This window comes from Tamandua tetradactyla, chromosome 25 (genome assembly GCF_023851605.1).
Source record: "Tamandua tetradactyla isolate mTamTet1 chromosome 25, mTamTet1.pri, whole genome shotgun sequence".
NCBI lineage: Eukaryota > Metazoa > Chordata > Mammalia > Pilosa > Myrmecophagidae > Tamandua > Tamandua tetradactyla.
In genome coordinates, this window is record NC_135351.1 from 43,589,031 (window position 1) to 43,615,724 (window position 26,694).

General features: G+C 53.8%; 1 protein-coding gene across 1 annotated transcript in view; it reads left to right on the forward strand.

Moving 5' to 3' along the window:
- The first annotated feature begins 1,586 nt into the window (after positions 1-1,586).
- Positions 1,587-26,694, forward strand: part of UTRN (utrophin) — a 440,716-nt gene continuing 415,608 nt past the window's right edge. Inside the window, exons 1-2 of the mRNA XM_077143388.1 lie at positions 1,587-1,654; positions 4,843-5,017. Of these exons, the coding sequence (XP_076999503.1) occupies positions 4,939-5,017 (79 nt within the window). The 5' untranslated portion in view covers positions 1,587-1,654; positions 4,843-4,938. The remainder of the gene's footprint in view (positions 1,655-4,842; positions 5,018-26,694) is intronic.

Genomic DNA, 26,694 nt, shown 5'->3' on the forward strand with positions numbered 1-26,694 from the left:
GCAAGCATACGCTGCACACACTCACTTCTTCCCAGGTAAATTCTGGCTGCTCCCTCAAGCCTGAAACAAGTTATACGGTAGATGCGTGTTTGTGTACATTAGAAAATAGAGAAACAAGCTCAGCGCAAACATTACGGGCACGTGTGACTGGGTCTGAAACGACATTTAGTCGTTGCTTAATAGCAAAAAGGACACCAGGAATATTGTGTAAAATAAGTAGGCTCTTGGAACCGGGACGGAAAAGTCAGCAAGGCCAGCGTATCCTCAGAGGGTGAGGGCTGAGCGGGCAGAGATCCATCTCTAAGGCGACATCGAACCCCACGTAGGTGCCCCAGTCACGCTGGCGGCGCGACTCCACTTCCGGGGATCGGAATGCGGGGCCGCGTGCGGAGGGGCAGCACTCCCAGCCCCGCTCCGGCACGCACGGGTCGCTCCAAGGCCGGCGCCAACCGACTGGGCACGGTCAGGTGACCCGGGCGCCACGTTCCCGGGGCCCAGTCGGCGGGGCCCGCCCGGCTGGGCGAAGTTGCTGGGGTAGAGGCGGCGGGGCTGAGGCTTGGGGGCGCGAGCGCGGGCGGGGGCCCCGATCTGCGGGGGTCCCTCTCCCAGGCGCACCCGGCGCCGGGACACCAGTCCCCGCCTGGGACGGCGCGCGGCCCCACGCCCACCCTCCCCCAGACACCCCGCGCCCGCCTTCCCCGAGGGGCCCCGCGCCCACCCTCCCAGGGGACATCCTACCTGGAACCCCCAGCCCCACCCATCCTGGGCCTCCCCGCGCCCCACCCTCCCCGGGATCCCGCTCCCACCCTCCCGGGGTCCCGCGTCCTCTCCAACAAAGGGCGGTCGGGCGGCAGCAGGAGGCGGAGCCGCGGGGCCCGCGCGCTCTCGCGCCGGGAGTGCCGAGCCGCCTTCCCGGGAGGAGGCGCGGAGGAGCCCGGGGCTGCAGCAGCCGAGCGGGAGTTGCGGAGGGCGGTGCCCTGCTGCCGGCGCCTCGTGCGGCCCGAGGGCTCTGCGGGGGCGGCCCCCGGAGCTGCGCGCCCGCCGCGGGGCGCCCTCGGCCTCGGCTCTGGGCTTCGGCGGCGGCCGGGCAGGAAGCCTGCGGGAGCGGCGCGCGGGGCGCTCGGGGCCAACTTTCTCTCGGGCGCCGCCCGCGCGTCCCTGCACCCGAGCCGCGCCGAGCAGGTAGGCGCCGCGGGTCCGCGGCCTCCGGGGGCTGGGGCCGGGCCGGGCCGGGGCGGCCGCCGGGGAGGGAGGGCCCGGGCCCGCGCGGGACGCTGCGCCGCCGCCGACTTCGGAGAGCACTTCCCCCGCCGGGAGGGCGGGCCGGGCCGGGGCTCCTCGGGCTCCTCCGCCGCGGGGCCGGGCCGTCCCCTCGCCCCCGTCCGGCGGGCGCGCGGGGGGGGCATCGGACCCACCGTGTCCCCGCCGGGTCCGCGCGACGCCCCGGGCGAGCCTGTCCCGCCCGCGCCGGGGCCCCGCGGCGGGAGGGGGCGGGAGGCCCGGGCGGAGGCGGCCCCGAGGGTGGGGCGCGGCCACCCGCCCCCGCGGCGACTCAGGCCGTCCCATTCCGGGAGCCTGACCGCGGCGGCCGCCGGGGCACTCGCGCCGCTCGGGCGCCCAGGCCCGGCTGCCCGCACGGCGTCCCGGAGCCCAGGTCAGCACGGGGCCCCGCGGGGGCTGGGGCGGCGGGAAGGACGCGGAGGGCGGCCCCGGCGGGGGTCTGCCCCGCAGTCTGCGGCCCTGTCCCGGGCGGGGCCGCGGCAGGGAGGACCGTTCCCGCAGGCTGCCCGCTGGGCGCCGCGACCCGGGACCCGGCTCGGGTAGAGCCGCCACCTCCGGGCCCTGCGCACCCCCGGGGCCTCGCGTGTCCGCAGTGACTGCCCCCTCGGATCCCCGCCGCGCATTTGTCTTCTTACTTTGTCGTTCCCCGAGTATCTTACCTCACCCGAAAACGCCGCGTTTCCCCCTCGGGCCGGTCCCCTACCCTGTCGCCGCGGGCTGATTGTCCCCGCCCCCGGGCTCCTCGTCCGGCCATCGGAAGGGTCTGAAGAAGGAGTCGGTGGAGGGCAGACATCTGGCTGAACTTTGCAGAACTTGTGTGGAGGCGGGAGGCAGCTCGGCAGAGGAGTTAGAGCGCACAGCGCTTCCGCTTCGGAGCCAGGTCCCCGCCGGTGGTCTCAGTTTGCCACCAGCCCCGTGTGGACGACACTTGCCCGTGGGTCCCCAGGGCGGGCTGTCTGCCACCTTTGCCAACCCCCGCACTCCCCTGCCGCCCATAGTCAAGTCCAGATGGCTGCGGAGGGAGGGGCACCTGGCCGTCCTCGGACACTCAGGCTGGTGTCCCTGGCGTGAGTGGCAGTGAGTGGCAGCCAGTGTTCAGTGACCTTCGGCTGGCTGCCTGCCCCCCCCCCCCCTTCCCCTGTGCTGATCTCTCTGTAGCTTGAGAGGTGCTGTATAGATCAAGAGGGGGAAATGTGAGGCATGATCTTCGTGGAGCAGAGTGGCAGCATAAAACCTCATAGTGAAGAAATACTGCTGGCGATGTGCAGTGACATAAAGTCCCGTGTGAACAGCTCACCTTTCTCTTCTGTGGGGAGGGAAGGGTCTTTGGGAAGCCCTGGAGTGGAGACCCCTGGCCAAGGCCAAGCGACAAGAGAGCTTTGGTGACATCTCTCAGAGGGGAGCACTTGCTTTCCCTTTTTGTTGGGCAAACCTGATTTTCCGTAATAAAACTTTATGTGCATTCTTCTCAACAAGTTTTTGGTGCTTGAATATATTAAAATACACTTAAGAATTCAGCAGATCTTTTACAGTTATGTACCCGAAGAGAGGAACTTAATCACATAACAATCCATAAAGTCTTAACAGTTGTGGAGTAATTTTAAAACTGGAAAAGGATTTTATGTTCTCATAAAGTCAGGCAGCCCGAGGCTCCAGGCTCAGCCCCTCCCAGAGAGGAAATCGCCTCTAAAGCTTTGGTAGTCTGTCACAGGTTTCATCTACCTCAAACCCTAAACTAAATCTGTTTGCTATGGTAATTTTGATCTCTTTATTAGTAGAACACACTCTTCTGAAATGCTGAGGAAAATAACATAATTGCTATTAAAATAGCAATGCCCTTAGATGTGCCCTTGAATTAAAGGGCTGAGTTGGCCCATCCTGGCTGGCAGGAAACCCTCATTCTGAGATCTGTTGTAAGGTATGGGGATGTGTGCCCTCCGTCTGCAGAGTCATATTTGGATTTGTTGTCTGTTATAGTCCCAAATAAGTGACTAATTTATTTGGCATTTGAGGTACCCCTCGGGGGTAGGACGCAGGACAGGGCCAGGCTGCTGAACTTCAAATGGAATTCTGACCGGCCTGGGTGCCGGACAGTGAGTTCCAGCCACGCCAGCTCTGGCTGTGGACAGAGGGCGGCACTGCGAGGGAGAGCCCCCGACTCTGCGTTCTAAAGCTGCTCAGAGCCATCAATTTCCAGAGATTAAAATCAGTTTTTTCGAGTGGCACCTATGCTCAGCAGAATTCAAATGATGTACCTTCAAAATCAATCAGTGTTGGCTGATCTAACATAACTCACCTGATTTATCTCTAATCAAGACGCCTCTGGGAGCCAGTTGTGCACACCACCCACCTTTCTGTCACCTCCACCGCGGACTCAGCCGGTGCCCTGTTGGAACCTAAGTTGAAATATAATCACACTTTATTGCTAAATAATTCATCCTGCAGCTCCCAGGTTTAGACACTCTCCTGCATAGCTGCCACACCACGAGCCAATGAGAAAGGAATCTACCATCGATCCTATAATGTAGCCTAATATACAGCCCAAAGGCTGATTTTTCAAATTATCCGCGAAGTGACCTCTGAGTTTTTTCATTCTTCTTTTTCTTATTTTAACTTCAATCAAGGATCATACTTGGTGTCATGTCCATTTGGTGTCTTTTATACTCAAAGTCCCGTCCTCTGAGCACCTTTGCTTTTCTGTGACATCAACTGTCCCAAGGTGTCCAGGCCATGTGCTTGGGGACCGTTCACAACTGCCCCCGCCGAGCCCCACGTTGATTCTGTCGGCGGGGTTTTGTGAGGATGGTGAGGTATGTTTTCTGTTGCATCACACAATACCCATTACTGGGCATGTGAAATTTGATCTCTTGGTTAAGATTAGAATTTTCCCCCGATTTTATTAGGAAAAGTGTTCAAATACACAGAAGAGTTGGAAGAAAGTTTCATTCAGTGCCCCATATCTTCTGCAGTCCTCGTTTTGCTGCATTCTTGGCCATCTCAATGGCTTCCCCACGTATCCCCCTGCCCTCCTCCAAGCCAGGGTGGCCTTTTTCTTTTTTTGTGTGCTATGCACGGGGTGATCTTTTCAGAAGGCAAATCTGATCACGTCCTGCCCCTGCTCAAAACCATCTCCTGACTCTCTCAGCTCTGGCCCAGGTCCTGCCGACAGCCCCACCCCCCAAGCCTCTCCTTGAGCTTTTCTTACCCATATCCACTCCTTCACCCAGTTCCTCAACTGTCCTGTGACTCTGCCACGTCACCTGGGAGGCATTTTCCTTTTTTTTTTCTCCACCTCCTTTTTGGCTCATTAAATTCTTCTCATCCCTGAAGCCTGGACTCATGTGTCATCGCTTGACCAAAGCCTTCTCTCCGTCCTAGGGCAGGTCTGCCCCTGCCTTGGAAGCCCAGGGCATTGTGTGGCCTTGGCACGTGCCACTGGGGCAGGTGCTGGGCATCCTGTGCATGGCTCCGGCCACTGCCTGGCACGTGGTAGACCCTGAGGGAAGATTTACCAAATCTATGTTTATATATTCATGGCCACACTTTCCCTTTCCTTTGTAGGTGTTGACATCAAGTAGGACCATTAGAGAAAGTTGAACATCTTGAGAAGAGGCCTTGGTAAAGAAAGCCTGTGGATTACACTGAGACGCGGCAAAAATGGCCAAGTTCGGGGAACATGAAGCCAGACCTGAGGAAGGGCAGAACGAGTTCAGTGACATCATTAAGTCCAGATCTGGTAGGTTGTGGGAACGTAATGAAATTCTGGATTGTTGTGCCTAAACTGCCTGGAAATGGTGGGCTGGTTTTGCATCATTCTCGTGAGGCAGACGGCTTTTGAGAATCTTAATTTTGATAAGGTTGACAAGATGCATATTTCTCCCCAAGACACTGGTGTCCGTTGGTGAAGATGTTGGGATTTACAGGCTTAATAGGTGGATATTAAATCCTAAAAGATAATAGGATGTCTTGAGCCATCGTTTTTTAATTTCTCAACCCGATTTGGGCCCACTGTGTTGCTTGGCATGGCTCACGGAAGCTGCTACCTGCAGCTGGGCTGCTGCTCGTTAGTGACTTACCTGTTCAACACAGATATATACCTGAGCTTTCCTTTTTTTGGTCTAACCTGATGGGGTTCTATGCTTAAAGAAGGAGGCTGCAGTTTCTGGCAGGATGGATCTTCTCAGGCTTCGACGCCTTGGCCACGTGCCCTCGCTCCCATCCCTCTTAGGGGTCACCAGGCCAGGGAAGTCGTGCCTTGGCTCTCCTTTTTGAAGCATCTCATGTACCTGCTCAGGATACAGCTTTTACCCAGACAACCCGAAAAGCTAGACTAACACATGCATGATTTTTCATGTGAATATTACAATTGGGGACCTCAGGATTCCTTCCACCCCCACCCCAATCTCTGCACATAAGTGGTGCTTTTCAACACCAGCTGTGCAAACGACCTATCTGGGGAGTTTTTAAAAATCCCAGATACCTTGGTTCTCCTCCAGATGGATCAAAAGAAAGTTTCTGTATCTTTGAAATGCTTCAAATCTGATTCTGAGCAAGGGGCGGGAGCTGCGGCTTCCAGCGGTACGTAAAGCCTTGGATGGGGGCTGTAGGTCTGGCGGCTCAGCTGGGGGTCTCAGCTCTCCCATGAGGACACGCCCCTCTTGCCGCAGCGGGCAGGTCCAGGGGGAGATGTCCCTGCCAGGCAGGCCTCTTTTGGAGCCCGAGGTCACCGAGCCTGCAACGCTGCACTTATGTAACTGCGAGAGCTACTTGGAGGTATAAAATTACATCCGGCATCACTTTAACAACCAAAAAAAGGAACCCAAGCCTGTTTTTGCTGTGTGAACTGTCTTTGTTTTGTTTCGGGAGCTTATTTCTTATTTATTGGAATCTGCAGAAATGTGCATTGAAAATGGACTAATAAACTCTAAATTAACTGTCTTAAGATGCACATTTCTCCCAAAGGCGCTGGCGTTGGTTGGAAAAGTTGTTGGGAATTGTAAGCTTGACTCTACACATGTGGTAACTATTGTGTCGAGTGGAGGATCTCCTGCGGCCACAGCTCAGGCCCCGTTTTAAAGTCGGGCTTGGTTTGTTCCTCTAAATAAGGGGCGCAGGAGGTTTGGTCCCTCTGATCTTGGGCGTGGTTTATTCCTCTAAAATTCTTTTGCTTTTAAATGTTTTAGGAGTATAAACTACTGCATAGATATAGGGGATTATTAGTGTCTTTCTTATAAGAGTGCAAATTATATATTCAGAAATATGTAAGTGTAACAAAAAAGCAAGTGGAAGAGAGACCACTTAATGCACCTATACTTGTTATGTTCTATAAATTGTGGGAAGATATTCTGAAGTAGTTTTCTGAGTCACCCTCCATCATAGCCAGGCCTTTAAAATTTATAACTAGGTACTTTAGCCATGCCCATAAAAAAGCTGTAATATATATAATTTGAAAAATACTGGGTATTTATGATGAGCACATATAACCTCCAGGTTATTCTTTAAATTTAAAATTATAATTTAAAGACTGACAACTCTCATATGCTGCTGGAGGGCAGTATGGACAAACCTACCATACTTTTTAACATGTGCATGCCAATTGGCCCAGTAACTCTATTTCTAGAATTTTTCGTAGGGAACACACGAAGTTGTCCATACAAGCAGTTAATCACAGCATTATTTATAATAGAAAATTGGAAACATCACAGAAATCCAATATTGGGGATTGGTTAAGTCATTATTTCCTAAATTGTTTTGAAGGGAGCACAGGTTTTAGGATTGTTAATGTGTAATTCAGAAGAGGATATGGCAGACAATAACTTTAGGACATAGTGCTTTAAACTGACTCTGTTTACTTCCTGGAAGGCAAATGAGCAGATCCTATAGGATCCCTGTAGAACTAATTAAATTGGGATCTATCCATAAAGTGGGAGGTTACACATTCATAAAAGTGATATTGAGTGCATAAGTATGGATATGGAAAAAGGCTCTTGATAAATTGTTAAGTAAAAAATATGTGTAATATGAGTCCATTCATAAGGGAACTATTTTGTCAGACAGCTTCAGCAGGGTGTGAGTGGGGTGGCCCTGCCTGTGGAAGTACCATTTTCTCCTTTTGCCCCTCCGTGATTTCTGAAGTTCTTTGATGAACCTCTGTTCCTTAGTTCTTACATTTTAAAAGACTCTCAAATTGCTTAGGATGCTTTAATGCCAAAGCTGTGACTATTACATTTTTTTGTATGTGGAATGTTGTTAACACAGCTTTGTGTAGTAGAGAATCATATTTTTCTGGGTCTGGATTGTGTTGCAAAAGGTGGTAGATCTGTTCTGGGCTTGACTGGGCCTGTTATCCCAAGCCTGCTTCCCTGCAGGCTTCTGTTCTTTTAAGATTAATGGTTAGTATTTGGTGGCCACATCTCCTGATGTTCCAAAGTTTTCATGATGAAGAGGGGTCCTTAGTTCAGTTAAGTCAGGGGAATCATCTGCTGTAATATGCACTTTTAAAGATCCTATTTGGACATGTTCTATGCTGAAAGTATTGCTTTTTTGATTTTTGGAAAAGACTGTTTTCCTGGAGGAGAATTTTGATTCTAATGTGCTTTCTGGGTTTCTTCATTTGGGGGCGTTTGGTCTCGGTGGGGGGAGGGAGGATACTGGGGTGGACAGAAACTCATGTTGAGAGTACATTGGTACATTTAATTCTCCTGGTTTATGGAGATTCATTTTGCTTCCCTCCTCCTCAAACCCCTGGGCCTGGCCAGTCTGAATGCCTAGCATAATAAAAACTTCTGCGCATTTTGTGTAAATGTTTGAGGTCGTTCATATTACCTGCTTCCAGTATCAATTTGCTGCATGCTGTGTGTGGGGCTTTTCATCGTAGGCCATGTCCCCTAGCTAAACAGAAATTCATCCAACAGAAATGGACGTTCTCAAGGGTGGGTGATGAGATGGTTCCATGAATTTGAAAGCCACACTTTCATTTTTGGTTGTGATACATTTGCTTTGGATTGGGGTGAATTTTAGAAAAAGACTAGAAAGAACATGATTAAGGTTGGGCTTGGATAAAAGTAGACTTTTCTTTCTTAGACTTCAGGACCCAGAGGCTGGGTTTGTCTTCAGACTGCCTCATGGAGAGCTGTAATTACTGAGCTTCAGAAAACTTAGGGAGTTAGTAAATATTTTGAGACAGAAGGCCACAAATAAGAATTGTTTTTTTAAAAAGCATATTTTGAATTTAGCATATAAATGTCGACTTCTGCTTGAACATTTTAAACGTGAAATACTAAAGTGACTTGGGAAGCATGTAAAATAAAGTCACACTCGCCCTTTGTTTCATTCAGTTGGTAACTCATGCAGATGGCAGATGTTTGTAGAGTGAGCTGTCATTTTCTGTCATTCGCAGGGCTGCCCAGAGTCCCTAAAGAAGGGAAACCTTGGGGCGTGGTATGTGGGAGGTTTTGACAACTTGGAAGGAGAGTCCTGGGCTCCCAGATGGGAAAGGCCATTGTGGAGTCAGGCAGGAGGACTCCACACTCCTGGGTCACTTTCTATGCCCTTGAGAGGACCATGGGCTAGACGCCCAACTGTAAGAACTTTATCTTCTCTCCCTTCCCCTCTTCTCTTCTTGCCCACGCTGGCTTAGAGGTTGTGTGTCTTAGTCTGCCCAGCTACCAGGACAAAAACCATACAGTGGGTTGGCTCAACAACAGGAATTTATTGGCTTGTTTTTGAGGCTAGCAGAAGTCCAAAATCAAGAGGTCAGCAAGACTTCCTGTATTGGTTTGCAAGCTGCCTGAATGTAGTACACCAGAAATGGGAAGGCTTTTATAAAGGAAATTTAATAAGTTACAAGTTTATTGTTCTGAGCCCATAAAAATGACCACACTAATGGTTTGGTCCATCCATTAGTGGACCAAATGACCATCCAGGGAAAAATTCCCTAATTCAAGGAAGGTCAGTGGATACAGAATACCTTTGTCAGCTGGGAAGCCACGTGGTTGGCATCTGCTGGGCCCTTGCTCCTCGGCTCCATTGCTTTCAGCCTCTGTTCCTGTTGGGGGGGGGCGGTTTCCTTACTTTGCTTCTCCAGGGCTGGCTTTCCTCTCTTGGCTTCCCTTGGCTCTCTCCAGGTTCTGGCTTGTTTAACATCTCATGGTGATGTCTACTGGGCTCCAACCATCTCCAAACATCCGTGTCTCTCTTCTCCAAGTGTCGGCATCTGTGGCAGCTCTGCTCTGAAGTTTCTATTTGCTCTCTCTCTGTTGGCTCTGTCATTTCTGAGGTTTCTCCAAAATGTTTCCCCTTTTAAAGACTCTAATAACTAATTAGGACCCACTTAGAATGGGTGGAGTCACATCTCCATCTCATCAAAATGTCACACTCACAATTGGGTGCATTGCATCTCTGGGGAGATGATCTAATCAAAAGTTTCCAACCAACAGTATTGAATCAGGAGTAAAAGAAACAGCTGCCCCCCTCAAGATTGAAGCAGGATTAAAACATGGCTTTTCTGGGGTACATAATCCTTTCAAACCAGCATCTTGCTTTCTCCCCAAGTCTAGTGTCTGGCCCTGGCCGGCCCCTCCTTGGGCTCCTCGGCTCGTATCTCTGTCTCCATCACATGGTGATTTCTCTCTCTCCTGCTGACTTCCCACTTCTTCCAGTTTCTTCTCTTGCATGAGGCCTCTGGTGACATGGCTTAAGGCCTACCCTCATTCAGTTGGCCACGCCTTAACTAAAAATAACATCTTCAAGAGCCCCTGTGGAGGGTGGGTTCACACCCACAAGGATGCAGGTTAAGATGAAAAAACACCCGTTTTTTGGAGTACACGATCCACGCGCCCTCATCGTGTAATGCAGCTGGGCCTGCCACGCAGGCACCCGGCCCCTGCTTGCCCCCCTCGCTGATGGTGATGGTGATGACAGAACTGATAATTCCACTCTTCGACCACACGGTGTGTGCAGTTATGCCACTAAGCCTTTATTCTTCCCTCCCAGCGTCTGACAGGTGATAATTCTGAGCCACCCAGGAGGGATTTGCTGCCCTGGCCATTATTCCCTTTTCTCCAGAGGCCCAGCCATGGCCGCCGCAGGGCCTCTGCACGTCCCTCTGCCTCCGTCTTGGCTGGCTCCTAGTCGTTCAGACACGGGCTTAGATGTCCTCCGAGGGTTCTCTGCTGACTCTAGAAAGTTGCCCTCTCCGCCCTCCTGATTGCACCGTATTTAAGTTCCCCGTGTTCCCATCACTGGTACTGCCCTTGGATTGTGTGCTTGCTCACGTCCTACCGGTGAGGATTTAACTCCAGAGGCGCGGGGACCAGCCTGTCCCGGCACCACGCGCGGTGCCTCGCCCCTGCGCGGTGAGGAGTAAACGCGCTCCCAGCGGAGAAGGCGACGGAGCCCGACTGCGCCGCGCTGGAACTCGCGCCCCGGCTGTCCTGAGTCTGGAGCCTGGGGTTTCTCTCCCCAGGTGCGCGGCGCCCCGTTCGCGGGCAGGTGTGCTGCAGCTGCGCGGTGCCCCTCCGCGTGCCTTCATCTGACGCGTTCCAGCTGTGCGCTATGTCGGTTTCATCAGGGTCACTCCTGCCCCCTCTCAGCCCCCAAGGTTGGGGCCCAGGCCGTGAGCTGCCCGCCTGGCCCCTGCTGGCGTGTGGGGGTCCCAGCCTGCACGGCCTCTTCTGCTTTGGCGCTGCCCTCCGACCCTCTCTGTCGAGAGCTGGCAAAGGGGCAGAGACCAGGGCAGGTGGTCCGCGGTGGAGGCCGAACGATCCATAATCTGCTCGGACATGACTCCCCTGCCCCCCTAGGCCCTCGCTGCTGCTCAAGGTTTCTGGCTGGCCCGTGAGAGGCTGTCGTGGATTTCGGGTGCACCGAGATTCGGTGGCGCTTCCATCCTGGTCTGAGGCCCAGGGGGCTTCTCAGGGCTGGGGGAGGTGTTGGGGGGGAAAGAGGCCCGTCAAGTCAAAACGAAGCAGATTGTTTATTGCAGAATATTACACCCTGTTACTTTTGTAGCAAGCTTCCTAAAAACATGCTCAGTTTGGAATAAAACAAACCTGCTGCTCCAGCTTGAAAGTCTTTTGTAACCCCTAGAAAAGCCATGTTTTAACCCTGAGCCAGTCTTGTGGGGCAGCCGATTCTTTTACTCCTGATTCAATACTGGAGGCCTGAAACCTTTGATTAGAGCGTCTCCACGGGAGGTGTGGCCCACCCAGCTGTGGGTGTGTCCTTTGATTAGAGGGAGATGTGGCCCCACCCATTCCAGGTGGGTCTTGATCAGCTTAAAATAGGAAACATTTTGGAGAGAGACAGAAATAACAGAAATCTCAGATTCGACAGAAACTTCACAGCAGAGCTGAAAAAATGTGGACATGCAGAGAACAGAGACATGGATGTTTGGAGATGCCTGGAGCCCCCCCATGAGATGTTGAACACGTCAGAACCTGGAGAGAGCCAAGGGAAGCCAAGTGATGAAAGCCAGCCCCAGAGAAGCAAAGTGAGGAGTCCTCACAGGGACAGAGGCTGAAAGCAACAGAGCCCAGTAGCAAGGGACCAGCAGATGCAGCCACGTGGCTTCCCAGCTGACAGAGGGGCTCCTGACCCATCAGCCTTTCTTGAGTGAAAGAAACCTCTTCTTGGTACCTTAATTTGGATACTTTTGCTTCCTTAGAACTTATTAAATTCCACTTTTTAAAAGCCGTTCCAGTTCTGGTATATTGCATTCCGGCAACTTCCAAACAAACACACCTGCATAAGGTGATTTAGTTTTAGGACAGTTATGAGGATGGTTGTGTAATTTGTTTAATCTTTTTGTTTTTTAAATAATGCAAAACCGGGGCACAGGGGCTGGGGGTGAATAAATAATGAGGCGGGTGCAGGGAGGGATTTCACAGACGGCCAGCCCCTCTCTGTGCAGAGGCCTTGCCGCAAGGCTCACCTGACGGGGGTCGCCTGGCGTCTCAGCCAGGTGTGCAGTTTTTCAAGTCATGTATAATTGAAGTTGGCAGTGTTTTCAGTTAACCAACTATTCTTCCAAAATTAATTTTCTTAACTGGATTAAAGTCAGCCCTGCTCTTTGGGTAAAGTTGACCACTGCTGCTTTCTCACACTGCCTTGTCGCTAGCTTAGGTAGGCAATTTTGAGTTAAATTTCAGTAACATTTGTGGCTTTTTCCCTATATATGTATTGTAAAAGAAAAGTCACGCTTTAGGAAAAAATAGATTAAAATGCAAGAAAAGAGAAAGTTTACTCATATTTATTCAACACAATATAAAAGTTCTTTGAAAAATAGGAAAGAAAGGTTTTGTTATTCTCAACTGCATGGGAAGATAATGGCCTAGGATAGCTAAGAGAATATCTCTATGTGAAGGAACCTTTTAAACTATTTCAGAGGAACTTTAACTGAAGGGTGGAAAGTTTCATGTGATGCTATAAAGATAGGATCACTCTATAGTACGAATTTCAGCTTCAGCAGATAGGATAGAGTAAATGAAGATTAAAAATAAATTAAGAGCAGATGTTGAGAAATGCATCTCATTTAGAGAATAATTAGGTGTTGGAAAGGTCATTGGAGTTTTGTCAACAAAGCGGGGATGCTCAGAGCACATAATTACTCCGGGAGTGGATGCTTTTCTTCATGTGACCCTCTGCTGGGGAGTTCTGCGAATAGGAGGAAGAAGAGTCCACATTACCACACTGTTTTCTTTTGAGTCCCATCTTCCAAATCCTTATATTCAGAACTTAAACTTAAGTTCTAATTACATAAGCCAGTATTTCAGAAATGGTGACCTGTTTGTCCATCTGTCTTCTCTCTCCCTTCTTCCTTCCATTCATCCATCTAGCCTTCTGTCTATCCATCCATCCTCCTGTCCATCCATCCTTCCATCCATCCACCCATCAATCGTCCATCCTTCCACTCATCCTTCCATCCATTTAAACCAGCCAGCCAACTGGCTATCATCTATCTTATTTATCATTTATATTATTTATCATATTCCTCTCTGTAGCTACGTCTGTCTAACCATCTATATCCATCATCTGTCATCATTCTATGTAAGCCTTATCTAATCATCTATATCCATCTATCATCACCATCAATCTCTCTAATCATATCTGCCTAATCATCTATAACCATAATCATCATCCTTATTTCTCTCCCCATATATATCTAATAGTATCTATATAATCACCTATATCCATCTCTCAATCATCTCTATCTCTCCATCTAATCACCTCTCTCTCTCTGATCTCTCCGTAGGGGACGTCTTGAATAGCATTTTGGTACTTAGATGGTCATAGGGTGCTAGGACCAGGCCCAGCTGTCCAGTGGCTCTCACTCAGAGTGGGCTGGGTGGTTGACCAGTTGTTAGCAGTGAGACTGCACAGAGGTTGGGGGAAGGAAACCTCGGGTCCTGGCAGGGTGCCCATCTAAGTGGAGACCTAGAGGATGAGTCCCCACTAGGGAAGGGTGGGAGGGCTGTAAAGCCTGGGGGCTTACCTGGCCCATGTAGAGTTTGCAGGTGAGAACTGGGAGTCGCTTGGTCTGCCCAGAGTGGGGTATGGGAGATGGTGAGAGGTGAGGCTGGAGAGTCTTGCTGAGCCCAGTTAATGAAGAATCTGACAGGCTGTCCTAGGAGGAGTTCAACTTGCCCCCTAAGGGTGGGGTTAAGCTCCTGCGAGGAATAGAAGGGCTGATCCTGTCCACCTTGCTTGGTAGCCCCTGCTGCAGCGTGTGGGTGGGATGAGGCTGGAGCCTTCCTGATGCACTAGGGTCAAGGGTGATGTATTGGGGGCAGTTGGGATGTCACGGAGGGTGGGGAGGAGGGCTTGGAGGGCTGGGCTGGAAGATCTGGCTGTCCTCTAACGTGTTGACGTGCTGGAGAGGGGCACCTGGTGGCTTTGACACCTGCCAGGTGGTGCCTGTATGTTAAGGCTTTCAGGAGATGGAGGTGGGTAAGGGGATAATGAGTTTCTAGAATGAGTTTGAGGGGAAGGATCCAAGAGGCAGATCCGTCTAGGAAATCCAAGCTGGGAGCTCAGGGATGGGGCTGCGCTTGGGGTCAAACCCTTGGAAATTGGAAGCGGGAGCCTTGATTGATTTCCTCAGTGATTTGGAGAGCTCTTTCTAAGACACTTGTAAATTTTCATCAATAATTGTTATGTATTTGTGCTGGTTTGAAAGAAAGTATGCCCCCTAGAAAAGCCACGTTTTAATCAAAATCCCATTTCATAAAGGTAGAATAATCCCTATTCAATACTGTATGTTTGAAACTGTAATCAGATCATTTCCTTGGGTGATATGATTTAGTCAAGAGTGGTTGTTAAACTGGATTAGGTGACAACATGTCTCCACCTATTTGGGTGGGTCTTGATTGGTTTTTTGGAGTCCCATAAAAGAGGAAACATTTTGGAGAATGGGCGATTCAGAGAGAGCAGAGAATGCTGCAGCACCATGAAGCAGAGGGTCCATCAACTAGTGACCTTTGGAGATGAAGAAGGAAAATGCCTCCCAGGGAACTTCATGAAACCAGAAACCAGGAGAGAAAGCTAGCAGATGATGCAGTGTTCGCCATGTGCCCTTCCAGCTGAGAGAGAAGCCCTGACTGTGTTCACCATGTGCCTTCTCACTTGAGAAAGAAACCCTGGACTTCATCGGCCTTCTTGAATCAAGTCATCTTTCCCTGGATGCCTTAGATTGGACGTTTCTATAGACTTGTAATTGGGACATTTTCTTGGTCTTAGAATTGTAAACTAGTGACTTATTAAATTCCCCTTTTTAAAAGCCATTTCATTTCTGGTATATTGCATTCAGGCAGCTAGCAAACTGGAACAGTTTTTACTTCTCTTCATGTTTTATGGGCTTTGAGTACTCCTGGAGTGAATGTCTGGGGAAGGGGCTTTTGGAAAGATGGTAGATTAGAGCAGTGGAATAAGAGGAATTCTGAAACAACCTTTGATTTTTAATATTTTCACCAGAAACCTGTACTTGCCCCCTTAGGAAGTGACGCTGATGGTGTCCTGGGGTCGCAGGAAGCAGGCTTGTAGCTGTCGTCCTGCTAACCTGTCTCACTTGTGTTTGTGACCTCCCATGGAGTGCAGGAACGCCTTGCCTCATGTTTTAGTTAGTAATCTGCCAGAATGCAATATATCAGTAATGGAATGACTTTTAAAAAAGGACTATATTAAGTTGCAAGTATACAGTTCTAAGGCTGTGAAAATGTCCAAGTTAAGGCACCAATAAGAAGTTACCTTAATTCAAGAAAGGCTGATACCTCTGTCAGCTGGGAAGGCGTATGGTTGGCATCTGCTGGGGTCTTTGGCTTCTGGACCCCTCTCTCAGCTGGGAGGGCACATAGCAATATCTCCTAGCTTTCTTCCCTCATTTTATAAGGCTCCTCTGGGGGGCATTTTCCTTCTGCAACTCTGAAGGCTACCTGGGCTCTGTTAGATCTGCCGGCTCTGAAGTTTTTTCCAGAATGGTTCCTTCTGGAAGGACTGCAGTGAGCAACCCCACCTTGAATGGGTGGAGACACATCTCCATGGAAACCACCTCATCAAAAGTTGCCACCCACAAGTGGGTGGGTCACATCTCTATGGAAACAATCAAAAAGATCCCACCCAACAATATTGAATAAGATTTAAAGGATTTGGCTTTTCTGGGGTACCTAATTCAAACCAGCCCACCCAACATAGGAAATTTTTTGCATCTGTGTCTCTGCACATTTTCTGGGAAAAGCGTCCATGCTGTTTCTCACGTTCTTGAAGGAGGCCGATGGCCAGCCCGCGGGTCAGGAATTACACAGGGAGTGGTGGCATGTGGCAGGTGTGCCTTTCCTGCTATCTGCCTTTTCTGGTAATGGGCCGACCCATTCTCTGGCATTAGTTTAGGGCCCAGCCTGTTGTTGCAACTTAATTTCTGGGCCCTATTTTGCCTGTCTCAGAGCTATTCAAACAACAGACCTGCTTGCTAGAATTAGCAAGTTGCGGTGCATAGACAAAATTTGAAGGGCAAATTTTTTTCTGTTAATGTTTGACCCAGTTTTGCATATAATGAATTTGTATTTGTTGATGAATCTTCACCTTTTATTGCTAAAAGTGGCAAATAATCAGACATGGATTACTAATTAACAGTCTGGCTCAGATTTCTTTTTTTTAATTAATGAAAGTTATGCTTCATTAGCACGGGTGGAATGCTTTCTTTTTTTTTCTAACCTCAAAGCAAATTTCTTTATCAAAAGTGGTGATCTATTTTTCACTTTCAACAGGCCAGTCTCACTCCTGTGAGAAGGGGGGCTCCCGGGCCCCTGCTCCCCTATAATGCCCTGTGGCCCTTTCCCTCCTGCCCCTCCCCCTTCACTGAGGGGTCAGGTGGTCTGCACCCACGCCCCCTCCCCGGACTGGGTGGAATCGTGTTCCCCAAATCCGTGGCCACCCGGACCTCCGAATGGACCTTATTGGGAAATAGGGTCTCTGTGGATGGAAGATTGGGGTGGGTCCTTAGTCCAGAGGCTGGTGTCCCTATAGAAGGAGGGACACATGGACAGGGAGAAGCCACGGGAGGGTGGAGGGGCCTGGGCAACTGCCTGAGCCGAGTGGCACCAAGGTGGCCTCAAACTCATCTAGAAACTCATTATCCCCTTACCCACCATCATCCCCTGAAAGCCTTAACATACAGGCACCACCTGGGGGAGTGGGCCCTGCCCCTCCTTGGGGTTGTAAGCCTCCCAGTTTGTGGGGCTTGAGGGTGGCCGTCCTGGGAAGCTAAGACCCCCCTGCCCTGCTTACCTCTCAGGTCCGGGAATTACCGACTAACCCTGTGGGGATGGCAGGCTCCCCTCTTCACCCACGTCTCGGGGCGATTTAGCGCTGGGCTCTGTTGCTCTCACAGGGTCCCCCTCGCTTTAACACACACTCCCTCCAGCGCACTACCCTCCAAGTTTGGGGTCCCCCTTTTCTGGGGAGGTGGGTATCCTGGCCTGGACCACCCATCCCCCACGTCTTGGCGCCCCCACCATCTGAACTCAGGGTGCTCCTTCAGCCCCCGCGTCCTGGGCCCCTTCCTCGCTGCCTCTGTCCCGGTCTAGTGCCGACTCCCGCAAGGTCTGCCGCCCCCACGCTGCCCCCATCTCCCGTGCTGTCCTCCACCCTTACTCAGATCCAGGGCCAGGTGCAGCCCCTCCTTTCCAGCTGCCTCTCGGGGACTTTGTCGCCCCTGTGGAAAGCAGGCTCCACTGCGGGGACACGCAGGGCGGTTCCTGGCCCCCCGAGCAGCACAGGGTACAATGCTGCTCCCATGGCCCCGGACCCCGTCTTCCTGCCGGGCCTTCCTCCTACAGGGCACCCCCCCAACTGACCCTCAGCTGTCAGGGTCTGGCTTGGCCTGTTCCAGGAATAGCCAGGCAAATTGGGAGGGACCCACAAGCTGTCACCTGGATACGCAGCCAGCATCTGCCGAGGCCACCTCTGGCTGTGTCTACACCCCTCCCACTCCACCCCCCGTGTGCACGCCGCACCCTCCCCTCCCACTCTACCCCCCGCCTGCACGCCCCCCCCACTCCACCCCCTGCGTGCACACCCCACCCTCCCCTCCCACTCCACCCCCCGCGTGCACGCCCCACCCCCCTCCCACTCCACCCCCCGCGTGCACGCCACACCCTCCCCTCCCACTCCACCCCCTGCGTGCACGCCCCACCCCACCCCCCCACTCCACCCCCCGCGTGCATGACCCACCCTCCCCTCCCACTCCACCCCCCGCGTGCACGCCACACCCTCCCCTCCCACTCCACCCCCTGCGTGCACGCCCCACCCCACCCCCCCACTCCACCCCCCGCGTGCATGACCCACCCTCCCCTCCCACTCCACCCCCCGCGTGCACCCCCACCCTCCCCTCCCACTCCACCCCCCGCGTGCACCCCCCACCCTCCCCTCCCACTCCACCCCCCGCGTGCACACCCCACCCTCCCCTCCCACTCTACCCACCCACGTGCACGCCCCACCCCCCCCACTCCACCCCCCACGTGCACGCCCCACCCTCCCCTCCCACTCTACCCACCCACGTGCACGCCCCACCCTACCCTTTTTACTCAAGGACTTCTCTCTCCGGTGCATCCCTACTGGGGTGTTTCAGTTTGCTCAAGCTGCGGGAAAGCAATATACCAGAAATTGGTTGGTTTTAACAATGGGGATTTATTAGGTTACAAGTGAGAATTCTAAGGCAATGAAAATACCCATAGTGAGGCATCAACAAGACGATAACTTCTCTGAAGAAAGGCTGCTGGGATCTGGGACACCTGTCCCGTGGGAAGGCACATGGCTGGCATCTTCTGTTCTTTCTCTCCTGGGTTTTGGAGCTTTCAGGGTCTGGCTTCAGCAGCCTCTTCAGCTTCGGCAGGTCCCCTCTTCATATCCCTGGAGCTCTCCTCTCTGAGTCCTCTGGGCACTCTTCTTATTTCTCTTTTATGCTCTCAGAAAGGACTCCAGTAAGGAATTGAGGCCCACCATGAATTGGGTGGGTCACCCTGAGTCGGAGTAGCCTCACCCAGAGTCCCACCCCAGTGGGCCTGCCCCGGCAGGGCAGGACTGGAAGGTCACGGCCTGCTCTGGGCACAGCAGCTTCACGCCAGCACGCCTCCTGCTTTGCTCCCCCGTGGGCCCGTCCCATCTGCACACAGACATGCTACCAGTTTTCCTGTCCTAACAGATCCTCCCCCTGGCTCGCACCTCTCCCCGCCTACCAGTATGTGTTCGGCTCCCTCATCCGAAAGAGTTCCTCAGAAGAGTGTACACCATGACCCAGGGGCTCTCCTTTCCTTCTGTCTTAGGGCCGCTCTAAGCAGATGTTGCCACTTTCGGTCCCTGGAGCTGCTCCTAGAATGTTCCCAGAGTCCGCTGTGAGACTGCACCCCGTGCCTGAGTCCATCTGCTCTCACTGACCTCTCAGCAGAGTCCCCCCCCCGCTGGTGCTGGTCCGTCCCGCCTCCCTGACCTGGAACGCCTTCTTCACCTGGCCTCCCCGACCCTGTCTCCCCCTTGCTGCGCCTCCTGACTCTGAAGGACCCAGGCCGCAGCCCTTGGCCCTGTCCCCATCAGCTCTCCCTGCCGCTGCCGCTCTGGCCCTCACCTCCTCTCTCTGCACCCCTCCACTGCAGCCCGGTATTTCCTGCTGCCCGCTTGACACCTCCCTTGGATGTGCACAGGCCCCCAGCCCAGCTGCTCCCCGCTGCTCCCCGCTGCTCCCCGCTGCTCCCAGCTGCTCCCCGCTGCTCCCCGCACTGTCCCGCCCCCGGCGGTGAGCAGGCTCATCCTTCCCGTTGCTTAAACCTCTGGTGGCCCTTGAGGCATCTCTTTCCTCTCACCCCATCCCATCCATCAGCAAATCCCATCGGCTCCCTTCTCAGGAAACTCTGGATGCAGAGCCTGGCCGCATTTTATGTCTCCACCCGACCGCTGGTCCAGGCCAGCCATACGCTTGCTGGGGTGCCTGCTGTAGCCCCTCCTCACCCCCCTTCTCTCTGTCTCCTCTCAGTCCCCCTCCTCCCACTCCCATCTCTCCCCTATTTCCCTCCTCCCTGTCCCCTCCTCCTGCTCCCCCTTCACCCCCCCTTCCTGCCGCCCCCTCCCCTGCCTCCCCAGCTACCCTCCTCCTGCCTCCCCTGCACGCTCGGCTCCAACTAGTTTGGTCTCCACCCCAGCACAGCATGATCTTTTTTAAAACTTAAGGTGATCCTGGTACCCTAGGTTTACTGCTTCGTAGTGACCCCTGTTTTACTTAGAACAGAAGCAAAGACCATGCAGTGGCCTACAGAGTCACGAAAGCCCCACCTGGTCCCTGTGTCTGGTGGGGAGCTGCCCTGGTGCCTGCAGACTGTCCCCTCAGGGCCTGCGCCCGGCGGGGTGGCTGCCCTGCTGCCTGCAGACTGTCCCTGCGGTGCCCACACCCAGCGGGGTGGCTGCCCTGGTGCCCGCGGACTGTCCCTGCGGTGCCCGCGCCTGGCAGGGTTGCTAACTGGTGCCCACGGACTGTCCCCTTGGTGTCTGTACCTGGTGGGGGAGCAGCCCTGGTGCCCGCGGACTGTCCCCTCGGTGCCCGCACCTGGCAGGGGAGCAGCCCTGGTGCCCGCGGACTATCCCCGCAGTGCCTGTGCCTGGCAGGGGCAGCCCTGGTGCCCGCGGACTGTCCCCGTGGTGCCCGTGCCTGGCAGGGGAGCAGCCCTGGTGCCTGCAGACTGTCCCTGCGGTGCCCGCACCTGGCAGAGGAGCAGCCTGGTGCCTGCGGACTGTCCCCTTGGCTTCCCCATCTGTCCCTCTGCACTGAGGTCACGCTGGCCGGACACCAGGCTGTCCCTCCCCGTTCCACCTGCAAACAATGGGGTGCTGCTTCTGGAGGGGTACAGGGATTCGGGGTACACATCCCCTCTGCCCCGTGAGCTCCAAGCCCACAGGAGGGCTGGGCTGGAAGAGGCCTGAGGGGAGCTGTGCACGGGCCCCCGTGGAGGCCGTTCTTGGAGTTGCCTTCCGAGCGCCTGCCCTGTCCCTGCCCACATTCACACTGGACACGCGCGTTAGGGCCGCCTGCCCATGACTGAAGTGTCGTCTTCGTGGCATAAGGGGGCCCCGGGCACCACCCGCCAGGCCCAAGACCCTTTGCTCCTTTGGCTTCAGGTTTCCACAGCCTAGAAAAAGGCATTTGGGGGCCCTGGTGGCTTGTGGCCGCTTGCCCAGCCCCCAGCGGGGCTGGACTGTGACCCCCACGCCCTGCAAGCCTGGGGAGCGGAGGCTGTGCAGGCGGGCTGTCCACTGTGCCGGCCCAGCTCCAAGGCGGGGGACCCTCCCTAAAGCCCTGGGGGCCACATGGACTTCAGAAGTGACCCTTTGTTCGGTTTTAGAAAGGACATGGCGCTGCATAGTCAGGGAGCCGGCCTGGGGCTTGGGGACACCTGTGACTAAGGGTGGGTCTGCCTCGCCCTGAGCTCCCAGGGGCCCCAAACCAAAGCATGGCCCCCATGCTGGGAGCTTGTGAACAAGCCTGGGGGTACCATGGCTGCGACCTGCCTCCTGGAAGGCCATTCGCCCTTGCACCCCACAGCTCCCCCCAGCCCTCCTGGCAGCGCCCTGCAGAGCCCCTCCGAGGAGCTGCCGAATGTCCCCTTTGGCACACCTAGGGGAGCTGTGGCCCAGTGGGGACATGAGGGGACACGTCCATGGACAGCAGGGCTTGGGCTGGGTGGTGGGGGCCCCGAGGTAGCCTCCCTCGCAGTGGGATGTCAGGGGACGGGCGCCCGGCCCCTCCAGCTGCCTCCGAGATACCCTCCCCAGCGCGAGGCTGCAGGGCCCAGGGTCCAGGGGAGGTGGGGGGTGGGGAGGTGGGGGGCGGGGCGGGGGTCCCCCCTTGCCCCAGGGCCCCGGGAGGGCGGGGAGGTGGGGGGCGGGGCCCTCAGAGTGGACTGAAGGCCCAGGCGGCCCCCTAGGTGAAGGCGTCACCCCACAGGGGCCTTGGCAGCGAGGCGAGTGGAGAGGCCTGCCCGTGGGCGCCCAGGGGTCTCCTTGGGCGGGTGGCAGGGCCGTCCCCTCCACCGCCTGCCCGAGGACAGTGCCCAGCACTGCCCACCACCTGCATCACCTCCAGCCCGGGGTCCCTTCTCCCTCCTGCAGAGAAAGAGGCCCGGATGGCACACGGCCCGCAGGCCGCACTGGGTCTACTTGGGGCTGGCTGGGTGGCCTCTTCGCGGGGTTTGGGTGGTCCCGGGCTGCACTGTTATCTGTCTTCAGTTCGAACTAAACCCGAGCTTTAAACGTCTGCATCCTGTGGTGCGTGGCTCCCGGGGTGAGTGGCTCCTGCGGTGCGCGTCTCCGGGGGTGCGCGTCTCCGGGGGTGCGTGGTTCCAGGGGGGCGTGGCTCCCGGGGTGAGTGGCTCCTGCGGTGCGCGTCTCCGGGGGTGCGTGGTTCCGGGGGGGCGCGGCTCCCTGGGTGAGTGGCTCCTGCAGTGCGCGTCTCCGGGGGTGCGTGGTTCCAGGGGGGCGCGGCTCCCGGGGTGAGTGGCTCCTGCACTGCGAGCCTCCGGGGGTGCGCGTCTCCGGGGGGGCGGAAGCCCCATCCTTGCCTTTCAGGGCAAATAGGTTGATACACATTAACCTTTTAAAATTGCAACCAGTTAGTTATGCCATAGCTGAATCCAGAGTGGGTGGGGAAATTAATTTTGAACTGGGCAGTATTTCCTGCAAGGGTACAGGCCTGAGGGAGCGCATGGCCTTTTCAAGCTGGTTTTTCATCCCTTCCCTGTCCCTCCGCCCCCAACCTCCACTCTGTCCTGTGAGGGAATGGAATTGTTTCTGCTTTACGGAGGAGGACACTCCGGACTTAATTGGGTCCTCTCCTGAACGTTCTGTATTATTGAAAAGGGTCACACTGCAGCTTATGGTGAACGCTTACACAAGGTCACGTAACAAGTAGGATTCTTAAAAATTCAACAAAAAAGCAGAGAGGTGATGGAGCAAGGTGCTTAGCAAGGGGAGGCCGAGAAGACTCAGGACACAGCGATTCTGCTGGCTTTGTCCCAGGGGCCCGTCCCCACGTCACACTTGGGGTGCACATTTGTCTCAGAGCATCCTATTAGGCAAAGCAGAGAAAACGGTGAATTATTGGCTTCGGCCATCCCGCTCCAAAGAGATGGTTTTCAACCTGAGACATGGTTTTGTTTTGCGTTTTTTCTGGTCCTGAGGCCCCAGAAAACCCTTTCCCCTAACCGCGCAGCCGGGCGGCAGATTTTAGGACGGGCGGGTCCTCTGCCGTGGTCGGGAGTGGCGAGGACAGCCCGACCGGCTTGGGCAGCCTGTGCTGGTAGCCGCGGCGAGCCCAGACAGTCGCGTCCGGCCGGCGGGCGGGAGGACGTGGGTGACTTGCCATAACCCAGGAACAATTTAAATGGTCCCTTCTGGTTTGGAGTAAGCGATCAGACTGCTGTCTTAGCCACGCCTGCGTTTCGTCACTTCGCTGATTGAAGGCGGACGTCACACGTGCCCGTCGAGGGGTGCTCGGTCCCGGCCCGCGTGCGGCCCTTCCCCGCAGCCCCTGCCGTCTCCACGTGGCCCGCTCCTTCTGCAAGCGCCTTCCGGACGGGAGAACTTTCCTTTGACCAACCAAAAGCCTTCATGTGTCTGACCATTTTTTGGCCTACGATCTCTTTTCCGAGTTTCATTTTAGGCCAAGGCCCTCTGCCTTTGGGTGTTTTCTTGCTCTGTGATGAGTTCTGAGAACGTTCCGCACCTCCCAGGCATCTGCGCCCCGCGTGTGCTGTCCCGACACGCACAGCTCTCCCACGGAAACCTCCTCGTGGTTCCCCTCCGCCTCACTCCTCTGGACGTGCTTGGAGGACAGCAAAAAATAAGATTGCTCAGTTCAATTCCTTTGTAAAATCTCTTGGAAAAATAGGAAAAACCCAAACTTGTTTATGCATTATTTGAATTAAAGTACATTTTTAACATTCATTACGCTTTTCCCTGAATCCTCTTTCATAGTTTTCTAAATGGAACCACAGGCGTTTCGTCCTTTGCAGGCCGCGCCCCAAGTGCCGGCTCTGTTGTCCGGGGATGAGCTGTGCTTCTGGCATTTTCCTTGGGGGTGCTGCTTCTGGGCTGCGGGCTCTCTGCTCACGTGTGCCCTCTCTATGCTGGGTGTTGGTTTTTGGGGACTGGTTTCTGGGAGTGGGTTGAGCAAACAGCCCGGAGTTGCAGTCGGAGCATTTCCCGGAGCCTGGACTGAGGGTTGTTCCTCCTGGGAGCAGAGCCGCCACACAACCTCGCTCCTGTCCTCTCGCCCCGTCCCTTGGTGAGGGGGCCTGCCTTCCCGGGAACTTCAAAGCAGCTTTGTTTGAGAAACTTTGTGTGCCTGTCTTCAGACTTTGGTCCAGGTTATTTTAGGGGAAGTTTGAAAAGTACATGGGCTGGGTGGAAGCAGGATGGTGACAGTGTCCACGTGGGCGGCGAAGGCCTGAAGTTGGGGTGCTCCCTGGCCTGGGCTGGTCCCGAGAGTGGGTGCAGCGCCGTGGTGGAGCGTCTCTGCCTCCTGCCTTCTCTCCCGGGGCCCTGACCGTTCTCTTCTCACCATCAGTTGCTTTTGATCTCTGCAGCTGCCAATGGGGACGGGCCCCTGGCCACCCGTGGCTGTGTGGACACTCGTCTGCTCTGACCCTGACCATGCTCGATGCTCAGACATGCACACTGGAACTTTCTGGGTGGGTGCTGTGGGACGGGGGGAGCGAGAAAGCTAGGGGGAGACTGGGACCCAGACAGCAAGTGCCTCTGCCTCCCCTCCAGCCCCGTAGGGGCTCTTCCTGTCCAGGGTGACCGCCGACGAGCTCGGGCCTCACTGGACACTGGCAGGTCTAGCTGAGCCGTGTGACAGCCTGAGTATATCCGGGCCGGTGCGCCAGGATCTATTCCTGCCTTTCCCGTGGGGGAGGGGGCGGGCGGGGGCCGGAAGAACCGGCTTCCTGCGGCCGGGTGCCAGGCCACAGGTGTTTGCGGTCAGCTGAGGGTGGCGTCTGTCTCGGGTGAACCCCCTTGCTCAGTGCTAACCCGCTCCATCGCAGGAGTCATTTAAGCAGCCCGGTGGTCTAGCACGCCCGCCGGCCTGGCTCGGGTTCCCTGCGCTTGTTTTCACAGGCGGGGCCAAGGCAGTGTAGGCAGTGACGGTGGTGCCCGAATTAGATGTGGGCAGCCGAGCGCCCCTTCACCCCACCCTGCGGGACTCCTAATCCCAGCCGCGGAACCCTGACGCTGAGATGCCTGAGCTGTTCAGGACAAGAAGATAAAATAGATCCTTTCAGAGCCGGGCCCTGGTGGCTGTCGCTGAAACGGGGCCCTTCCGTGGACGTGGCTCTCTCGCTTTCTTCTACAAAGAGGGTGGTCATCCAGCACTCGTGGGGGAGGGTTGGACCTGGTCGTGTTAGAAGGCAAGCCCTGGTGAAAGTGGGTGCTGGCACTATTTCAGTTGGCCTCTCCAGGCGAACTTTAGTGCCCACTTTTAAATCGCAAAGGTGTTTTCAGTTATGAATTGCCATGGCAAGTCTTAAATTTGGGTTGAGTATGCTCGCTCCTATAGGGTATGAAATTGCTATAACCTAAGGATAAGCTGAGGATTTTATCTGTAAATATTCTAACATCATTCACCTCCATCCCTCTCATCAAGACTAATTGATTATTATAACTGACAAAATTATTATCACACAAATGAGAGAGGAACGCTTCCCTCTCTCTCAAATTACTGGTGTGATGGGAAAGTGTAAGTGGATAAGTTCTGAGATGATCTGGTGTGAATATCAGGAAGTAACAAATATTCCTGGATCAGAGGAGAGGAATGGAGGCGAATGACATAGGAGCACAACACTAGGATTTATTTTGCTTTGAAGTTTGAAGTTACTTGGTAGTAATTGCCTTTAGTTTTTACTTAGACTTTCTCAGAAACAGTAAGATTTAAAGAAAATAAATGAAAGATCACCTTAAATTTTTTTCCTTTTTCTTCTCCGTTGCTTAGTAAATTTTTATGGTACATTAAAAATGTATCACAATGTGGGTAAGATGGCTTTTATACTTTTCAGTGCTTTAATCGAACTTGCTGTAGGTGAGTTTAAATCAACCAGTTTGGGCAAAACTTTGCAGTTTTGTGAATAGAGTAGAAAACTTAACATTTATCAGCTTGTGAAGTTTCCACCCTTCGTATGTAGCCCCAGACGTTTTCACTAGGTTTTGTGGGGGAATCTCGGCATCTGGTTGTGGCATTCTTTCCAGTCTCAAAGAAGGTCTTGAAAAATGCTTTTTGCATTTCAGCATGTTACGCTCTGAAACATAACCCCCAATTCGGTTTAGACCCCACCTGAGTCTGTGGGAGCACACCTGAACACAAGTCATGTCTTAAAGAGATCTGGTTTACAGGTGCACACCCCCGAATGTGGCCCAATCTCAAGAGCCTGTCCAGCCTGGGGCCTGCTGTTCGGTCCCCCACAGTCTGCCCTCTGCAGACCTGGGGCTCAGTAGCTCGAAGACACGAATTTCCAGAACAAAGTGGGAGAGGTTTCCTCATGCCTAGAGTATTCCAGGAATGCTAAGGATACTTAAGAGCTGAACTGCACAGTAGCTGTTAAACTTGTTAATGTACCTTGAGAATTTATTTCTTTATAGTTCTGTTTTGTATTGAAACTGATAAAATAAATATTTTTATTTATTATAAAATAACTTCTTCATTTAGTAACTCCAGCTGTTTATATTGATTTGTCTTTCTCTTAGAAATTTTTATTCCTTTTCCCATGAATGAAAAAATGTTCCGTCCAGTGAGGTGTTTATGTTTTGTGACCATGATATAGATTAGGGTTTTTTTATTATTATTATTTTTTTGCATGGGCAGGCACCAGAAATCGAGCCTGG